This window comes from Calypte anna, chromosome 5A (assembly GCF_003957555.1).
Source record: "Calypte anna isolate BGI_N300 chromosome 5A, bCalAnn1_v1.p, whole genome shotgun sequence".
NCBI classification, from domain to species: Eukaryota; Metazoa; Chordata; class Aves; order Apodiformes; family Trochilidae; genus Calypte; species Calypte anna.
The window spans coordinates 29,114,942-29,124,546 of record NC_044251.1 but is presented as its reverse complement, the minus strand read 5'-3'; the positions used below and the strand labels follow the sequence as shown (position 1 = coordinate 29,124,546).

General features: G+C 37.8%; 1 protein-coding gene across 1 annotated transcript; it reads right to left on the bottom strand.

Annotated features, from left to right (window-relative positions):
* Window positions 1–1,735: 1,735 nt before the first annotated feature.
* On the bottom strand, window positions 1,736–2,855 carry BDKRB1 (bradykinin receptor B1). Its single transcript, XM_008492609.2, has one exon. The coding sequence runs from the start codon at window positions 2,853–2,855 to the stop codon at window positions 1,770–1,772; it is 1,086 nt and encodes a 361-aa protein (XP_008490831.1). The 3' UTR covers window positions 1,736–1,769.
* Window positions 2,856–9,605: the final 6,750 nt, after the last annotated feature.

Sequence of the window (9,605 nt, the reverse complement as noted above, 5' to 3'; positions counted from 1 at the left end):
AAAATGACACTTCTGTTTAAATATTTTCTCCATTATTTCAGCTTTTTTTCTTTTTTTTTTTTTTTTCTTTTTTTTTTTTTTTTTTTTTTTTTTTTTTTTTTCCAGAATATATCTCTGCTTGGAAGTTTTTGAATTAGGGATTCAGCTGGGGAGGTATTAAATAAATGCAATTTACAACAGTTGACAATAGACAGAAATTAGTTTTTTGATCTCAGATGACTCAGTGGACTTTGCATGCGATTGTGGCTTTTAATGTCTAACCCTGACATTTATTTTAAAAAAGTCTGTCACAGAAGGAGTGAAACTAATAAAGCTATGAGTGAGTCTTCCTTGCTGATCCCTTAATCTGCCCTCAATTCTTAAATTACCATTGGAATAATACAGAATTTTATCTCTTCTAAGGGCTTCTAATGATCAGACTCAAGAAGTTTGGGGGAATCATTAAAAATAATCATTAATCTTATTCCAAAGAAGTTAAAGGGCAAATTTCTAGAATTAGAGATTAATTTTATATTCAAAATGACAGCATTAGGAAGGACTGCTGAGAAGGCAGCATTATGACAGTGAGTACAAGACTGAACATGCTTTGTAATAACTAATTAAATGATCTGTTATACAAATGATGGGCTTGTATGTCCCTTTCTGCCCTCAGTGTCTTTCTGGCTGGGCAGGCTGCACTGTATCTCCTCTCGTTTCCTTCCATTGTCTGTATGCACACATATTTTTATAGTTATGGGAAAGGATATCTCAGCTGTCTTAAGCCTGTTCTGCAGTTGTGGCCGTGATGAAAAAGAGGTTTCCTTCTTCTCATCTTCTGTCTCCTCCATTTGTGTTCTGTTCTTACTGCTACTATTACTATTATTACTACTACTACTATTCTTACTGTTACTATTACTACTACTAGAATTTATAGTCTGGTGGCAGCAAGGATTTTTAATCACAAAACTATATATTTGCTTTTTCCCAAAGAAACAGGGAGAGAGAGAAAACACGAAATCTGTATAAAAAGCAGTAGTGTAAAATGGGATGTTATATAGAATTTTAATTTTGGTTCAGAAAATATAAATATGAACCTAAGCATTTGCCTCAGATGAAAGAAATTCCAAAATAATATAGTATGGCTATCTCTGGTATTTTCACATATAAAAATTAAGAAGAACCTTTACCTACTTGATGAGTAACTGCCTAACAATTTACTTGATTAAAACCAGTCAGATTTTAAGGAGACACTGCGTTGCTTTGTTTTTTTTAACAGCTCATGTAGGGTTTCTTTGTGGCACATTGTCTTGTACAATATTTATGCAATGAGAATATTTGAAATGCACAAACATTTATTTTAATTTTCCATATGCTACGATGACAATGCAAACCATATAAAATATTGTTGAAAAAATCTGGAGCTATTCTATACTTGCTCAAATGCAGCTATCAGCTGAAGATTATGCTCATATTTTAATAATAATCCGATGTATAGCATCCCTGGTAATATAATAGTTGTATCACAGACACAATGCAGTAAAATGTTCAGCCAGCTTATGGCTTTCTGCAAAGAAACCAGACTTCTGATACTTGTCAAAGAGTTTTTCTGTCAAGTGGACAGATAACACAGAAGAAGAAAAGCAAATCTGAGAACAAACAAGAAGTCAAATGATTTACTTTAATAAATAGTAAACTCAGTCTGTGAATGCCAGATCTGTGGAATTCATAGTAATTTTTCATGCTATTTGAAATAACGTGTAATATCCACATGAGGACAGAACTAACAACCATTAGGTTGAACTACTTCTGGCTGGAAACATGTTGAAATATGAAGACTTTTCCTTGAATGATACCCAGCTCAAAGGAAACCCACAGGGAATAAACTGTGAAAAAACTTCTAAAGCCTTTTGCCTGAAGTATTTCCCAACAAAGACATAAATCACAGGGTTAATGCAGCTGTTGGTGGTGGCCAGAGTGTAACCAAACTGCTCACCAAAGTTGAGCAGTTCCCCCCAGAAGCAGCCTTTGATCACTTCTGTCTCATATAATATATCAAGGAATATGAAGAAATGGTATGGAGTCCAGCACAAAAGAAACATGAGTACCACTGTGAAGATCAGCCTGGTAGCCTTTACTCCCTTTTGCTCCTTGCAGCATTTTGTTCTGAGTGCTCTTCCTTCTCTTGCTTTTTCTCGTAAGGAGCGGATGGTGGAGAAATTAAGGAAGATGATTGCTGCAGATGGCAAGGCAAAGCCCATGATGTTCAACACCAGGCTTTCAGCTCTTACCCACAAGGGGGTGGGGAAGTCTAAAGTGCATGCTGAGATATTCCACATAGGAAAGTGTTTCACAGTCCGAAACGTAAAAGTTGGGACACTGAGAAGGATGCCAAAGAACCAGGTGAGGAAGCAGATCCCTTTGGCCATAGTTTTGCTCCGTATCATTTGGTGGTTCAAGGTATGGACAAAAGTCAGATAGCGATCCAGGCTGACTGCCACGAGCAGGTAGATGCTGGTGTACATGTTCAGACTGATGGAGGCACTGGTGCTGCGGCAAAGGAAACTCCCAAAGGGCCAGTTAAATTCATTCCTGATATTCTCTGCCCAGAAAGGGAGGCACGTGAGGAAGATAAGGTCAGCAACAGCTAGGTTGATAAGGTAGATTTCAGCTATCTTCAGGGGGCTCTTGTGCAGGAAATAAGTGAAGAGAACAAATATATTTCCAAGCACTCCAATAATGCAGACAGCATCAATATACTTGGGTACTACGTAATACACCATTTCCCACCAGTCGTGCAAGTCTGGGCAAATAGTTGAGTTGCTCTGATTTTCACTCTGGTTTGAGAATGGAATGTTCAGTGGAGGAGTTTCAGTCATTTTTTTTTTTTTTTTTTACTCTGAAGTGAACAGGAGACCTCTTTGAAATGAGAGACAGAGACTGCAAAAAAGAGGCATAAAATTCTGAAAGTTGACTCCTATCAGTGGTGTAAAAAGCAGTTAACTGCTGGAAATTCTTTATTAGTGCTCACTGGCTTCTATAGGCTAGACCAGTCCATTGTATGTGCAATGATGAGAAATGTTTCCATTATAAGTGAGAATTTAACTTCCTCTACATCCTATGAAATTTCCTCTTTGCCACCATTGTTTAAAGTTCCACAGAGGAAGTGCCAGTCTATTGTAAGCAATGTCTCCTCCAGACTGACAGCAGAAACACAGTTAAATTCCAGCTCCCTGAGACTGGTAGGAGTTACACTGGTGACACAAAGCCAGCTTTGCACCCTTCCCTGTCCTTTCTCTTACTCTTATTTTCTGTGTTATATATAAATTCATCAGAATGATGCCCATTTCCCCTAACTGGGAATACTGTTCACTCTCTGTGTGCATAATTTGTTTGCTTAATTTGTTTAATGAGAACTTTTTACTCATTCTTTTGTTCTCTTTCAGTTCCTCTCACCCTGAAGTTTGGTTTTGGTATTACCACTAGGTTCAACAGCTTTTGCCCTCAGATGTCAGCAGTTGTAATAATAAAACTTTGACTCCTCCAAAATTTTATGCTCAAAATCTTGCCAGGAGGGAAGGCCTCTGTTACTCCAAATTCAAAGCTCTCTTCTCCAGTTCAAAAATTTCATCTGAGTTCCACTAAACAGAGGCATTTAGGCATTTATAGCATTGGCAATACTTCTCTTTCTCTCTGGTGACTCTGTGCAAGATTGTTCAGGAGTGAGAGCATGGGTGAGGTGTTATCATCCCATGAAAACTCACAGGATTGTCAGACCTGCTTTCTATGGTGACTTTATTCTCCTGGTGTTGTAATGTCAATTGTAGTGCCTGGGTCTTGTTTTATACAGGCATCCAGACTCTGAATTGTTATAATAGTCAAGACATTACTGAGCTTGCACTGACATCTAACATTGCAGTATTTCACATCCAAGTGGAGAATGTCAATTACAAAAAAAAAGCATTTTAAAAAATAATATTTTGCAATCAGTCATCCTGAATGCTAGCTTTCTGCTACAGCTATTTAACTCTGCTTTTTTCTTTTCTGGATTTTTACACCAAGGAGATAGCTAAAGATGGAGTTTCTGAAGTGAGCATTTAGGACCTTTGTTTGGCTCTTTTAGATGTCTGCATCTGAGCAGCTTGCAATACTTATCTCTGTGACAGCTCCAGGAGTTAGTAAAGCACTAAAGCTCCACATCCCACAGGTTAGTATTTGATGCAAAGAACATTTTTCATCATTGCAGAATTAAGTGAGAAGCACAGTTTTGAGTCCATAAACTCATTCAAGCTGACTGTCCAGGGAACTGGGCTACAACTCATGTTAACACATTTGAGCACCTTCCCTCACAACATTCCAAATGGCTTGTAGTTCACTGAGACTCATGCAATCTAAGGTCACTTGAGAGGATCTAAAACTGCAGAAGACATAAAGACATATCAAGCAAATAAATAGCTGATTAGCATCAAAGAGCCTATTTGTGAGACAGCAGGAATATAAACTTTTTTAGTAGGGGGCTTGCTACAGTGTGAGAGAAGTGGAAGAAAATCTGTGGCATTTGTGATCTGTGACAAATCTTAAACATTGTCTTTTGTAAACAAAAGTATTAATTTTACTAAATATAAAGGAAGAGGAAGTGCTTATTTTTCTTGCTTGCACATTTTCTGACTATTTCTAGCTATTAGATTACGCCAGTCAGTTTGCACACTTTGGAAGTCATCTCTGGGCTGGAGCCATGAAGCCTTTCATAACGTGCTAACCTAAAAACTTCAGGAACATTTATTTTCTTTTGCAACAAAGATCTTAGTTGTAGCTGAATCTGGCTTCTTGTTCAGCTAGCAACTGTACATAAAGTTTCTGGAAAAGTTTATCATTGGGAAAACTTCAGAGTCTACTATTTAGTGTCTGTGCACTACCACACGCCACAAACCTTTTATAAAATTAGAGCTTCAGATGACTTCCTGACAGAAAACTCAATTCATTGTCAGTTACTTAATTTCATTTCTTCTTCAAAGAGAATTTTATTCCCTAAATATTCTTAAGTATTTAGTCCTAATGGACAATTAGTCACACGAATGGTTTTCAATTTATATACTTAACACGTTCCAGCAATCTTTTTAAGAAATAATGACATATTTTTCTTACTTCAAATTAATTTCTGATTAATTTTTATGTACAGCAAAACTATCACCATTATTGCTGTTAATCCATATTACCCAATTAGTGTCATGTGTTCTGGAAACAATAAACAGAACCTGAGCTTTAGGAACAATCTTTACTGTTGAGATTACTTTGAAAGAGAAAATCCAAGCATGTCCAGCTCTAAAAATCATAAAATGAAATATCATAAAGTGAATCATATTTTTACACATGATGACAAGTAGTCCTGACCTTCAGAGTTAGTTTCACAGTGAAAAAGAAAGGGAAACTTTCTAGAGTGCATGGATCAGAACTGAGAGCACAGAAGTTTGTGGTTCCTTTAATAAATAATGTTAAAAAATTTTAATAAAAGTAAGACATAAAAACCAGATAGACATACCTATTCCTTGTCCTTCCTGGCACCTTAGGCAAGGTTTCAAATTCAGAAACCGCTGGTAAATGGCAGTACAGAGGTTACTGAGAATTCAAAGATGTATCCCAAGGCAGGACAGACAAACTGAGTGCTGTCTGAGTGTTTTGTTGGTGACATAAGAAGTGTGTGATGTTACATTTTTGGAAGAAAGCCCCGCGATTTGTTTTTTCCCCTTCTCCAAATGTTAGCCGTAGTAATTTTCGAGGTATGTGAAATATTTCGTTCTCATTGTGAAATCATACAAGTCATATGTCGTGACTCTTGTCCTCCTGTGACCACTAGATAAAGCTCTCAAGTACCGGTCCTTGGCAATTAAAAAGTTCCTTTGTATAACTGTCCTTAAGGATTGCTCTTAACGATGTCCTTAGCGAAAACAATGTTATCTACAGCTCTGAACTGTCCTCTCAGTTCCTATGCACACAAACTTTGAGCCAGGTTTTTGTTGTAGTGGGACCTCCTTCCTCTGCCAGCCTTGGGGAGGACCATGCCAAGGAGCTGGGGTTAAAGCAGAATGAGAATATGGCAAAGGGCTACTGACTCTTGGACCCATTTAACCCCGTGTCAGCCTTTCTACTGTTGTTGAAAAGCACCCCACTACAGATGTCTGGGGTGTGAGTCCAGGTGTTGTCCTCGCTATAGGTGTGGGAACAGTACTTCTCAAGAGAGCTTGCAGGCTGATGTATTTTCTCAAGCTCACACCCATGAATAATCTTGTTTTTTTCTGATTACATGCTGGGATTTTGTAACCTGAGACTGTCTGTTTATAAATTATTTTTATCTTTTTCATTTTGATTTTCCTCTGATCAGAGCAATATTTTTTAAAAGGATCATCTTCTGCATATATTTTAAATACAAAACTCTCTTTAAGTACACCCGTGTAAACAAAAGAGTGTAAACATCTGTGTAAACATACTGGCTTAAAAACCAGTGAGATTATCAAGGGGCTGGAATGTTACCTGCTTAAATGGAAACATTCTTCCCATTGGTTACCTACCCAACACCTGCACCATCGCTCTGTATTCTTATTGTGTCCATTCTCAATAAGTGAGTTAACAGAAAAAGCCATGTGAGGCTGAACAGTAATACCTCATTAGGAACTTCCTATCATCATAAATACTCATATTCTAATTTTTAATTAATAATAAAGATACTAAATTAGATTTATATAAAAGCTGGAAAAATTAACAAAAATTGAAAAGAATTTCTAGATAACACCATCACACTTGAAAAAATTCTAAAGAACTCAATATTTAATTTGAAGACTTAAAATGTATAAGTTGCTCTGGCATTGAAACACCATCCTATTTAAACATTTATTTATTATATAAATGAAACAACGTAAAAAATACATCTCAACCCTACATGCTTCACTTCTGTAATTTTCTTCAATAGCTTGATCAAAACTTTTAATTAGGTGCAGACCTGAAACATAACATTTTTTAATAATACATAAGAAACCCTAAAAACCTAAGGAGATTAATCTCTAAACAGCACATTCCCCTCTGACTCATTAAGGTAAGTGCAACACAGCAGGCGATCTTCGTCAGCCACTTTCCATAACTTCCTCTTTGCTTACGCTGGTGCATTTCTGTGTTTAAGTTATTTTTTCCATAAAGAAGAACATTTGAGCAATAAGAAGAATTCTGGAATTCATCCTTGCTTGGACATGGATCTTTAAAAGCTGCCAACATCCGCATTTGTTCACAGACTGTGGGGAGAAAACTGCAGCAGAGTCTATAATTTATACAGTAAATGAAATAGTCTTATGAAACTCACAACTTCAAAGTGGGATCAAAATATTGATTTGAAAATCCCTCCTCCCTCTGTAAATCTAGTTTCTTGTTTTTTATTGTTTTTCATCACCATCTTTAAAAAATTCTTCAGCAGTGAAGACAGATTAAAAATTGAGAGGTGATGCATTTGGTGGAAATAACGAAACGAACAGGCAGTCCTGCAGCTTGAGCAATTAAGCAACTTAGAACAAGTCCACATAAAAAGATGTAACTTTGTACAAAAAGATTTTTAAAATCGTAATCTTAATTATTAATCGAAATATTAAATTTAACTAAAATTAATAGAATTAAATTTTATTTATTTGCAGCTTGGGTCTTCATTTCAACCTTGTCACGGTTTAAGCCCAGCCAGTATTATCCAGGCCTCTGCTCAGTCACTTTTCTGCTCAGTGGGACAGGAAGGAGAAAATCCACCCGAAGGCTCATAAATCAAGACAAGGACAGGGAGGTTTGCATTCCCCAATTATGGTAACAGGCAAAACTAAACAGACTCAACTTGAGAAGGAAAAAAACCCAACTAATTTAATAAGCAAGAAGAGAAAACATAACCAGATCTTAATACCTCCTGCCTACCCCTCCCTTGTTCCCAGGCCCGGATCACTTCACTGCTGCCTCCCCCTCAGCAGCACATGGGGATGAGGAGAGGGGGTTTAGGGTCACCACTCCGTGTATCTGCTGCTCTTTCCTCCCCAGGAGAACTCCTCACAGACTTCTAGTCTAAAATGGGTTCCCTCTCATGGGAAGGAGTCCCTCTCACCAGGTTCAGACCCTCAGGAACTGCTCCAGCCTGGGCTGCCCACAGTGTCACACCTGCACCGGGAACAGTCACCTCCTCTGGCATGGGGTCCACATCTGCCCCTCTTTGTGATTTTGCACAAGCTGCAGCTTCATGTCTGCCTACCTGTGACACTTTGGGGGCTACAAATCCACATTTACCCCCTGTGCTCCTCCATGGGTTGCAAGGGAACAGCTGCCATCTCACTGCTGGCTGCAGGGAAATCTCCACTTGGGCACCTTCTCTCCCTCCTACACACTGACCTCGGTGTCTTTTTCTCTGGTTGTTTCTCTCATCTCCTCACTTCTGCTCTGCAGTTTTTTTTTAAATTTTTACAGTTTTATTATCCCTTTCTTATATATGTTACTTGCTTAGGTGCATCCAGCTTCCCATCTCTGCTTAGTCTTGGGCAGAGGTGGGGCCAGGGTTGGAACCTGGGGAGCTTCCAGCAGCCTCTCACAGGAGGGCTCCCCCTCCTCCAAAACCCCCCTGAACTAACTCAAGACAAACCTGTAGAAAGCATATAGTGCTGTAATGGACCACAAATTAAAGGGATGTGAAGGACTTAGTTTTAAAACATCTATATAATATTCAGGAGTTAAAATTTTTTTCTGTTTATACATGATTAAAACATATATTACTACTGTTGCCCTCAACTCAGGATACTCACAGCACATTGTATAAATATAATATATTATATAAATATGAAACATTTATGTATTAAGCTTGTATGATCTTCAGCCACCCTTTGTTGATTTTCTTGTGAAAAGTACCCATTCTCTAGAGCTCCAAAGCAATTTACAAATGCTAACTGGGCCTCTCTGATCTGAAAGATTAAAAATCTTCCTCTTAACATAGCTGGAGCTCTTAGTGAAATGATAATTATATTTCTGTAACAGTGTTATTTAACAGTTTGGTTTTCTTCATTGAAATGTTTTGCATATCTACATAACTGTATGTTACCTGATGTAACTGTTCTTATATTCTGGAACAGGAGAAAAGTTTTTTGATGTGACCTTGTGATGTGAATTTTTTTTTCAGCTTGGTTGGATCTTTTTACATATACTATAGAGAGTAGTTGCTAAGGAGAGTTTAAACTCTGGCCTAGTGATTTACAGTTCCTAATAAATGATCCTGGTAGCATTACAGTGCAGTAATAACCAAGCCTAACTAACTACATTTACAGAGACTGAAACAGCAAAGTATGGAAGGAAGCAATGTAGTCTGGAGACCCACAGTGTGCTGATGGATGAACAGAGTGAAAGAATAATTCAATGGGTAGAAGAGTGCTTGGGGATTTTGGAGACCTGAACCAGGATCCTGATTTCTCCACAGAAGCCCTGCCTAAAAAAGAGTAACCTTCTCTTATCCACAGCAAGCACCAGCTGTTTGTGCTAACAGCTTTTAGGATTGCTGATTTTGCATATCAAGGGAAGTCAGTAATCAGCTTGAAAAACCAAATGGTGAAAACGTAAGAATTATCCCTACC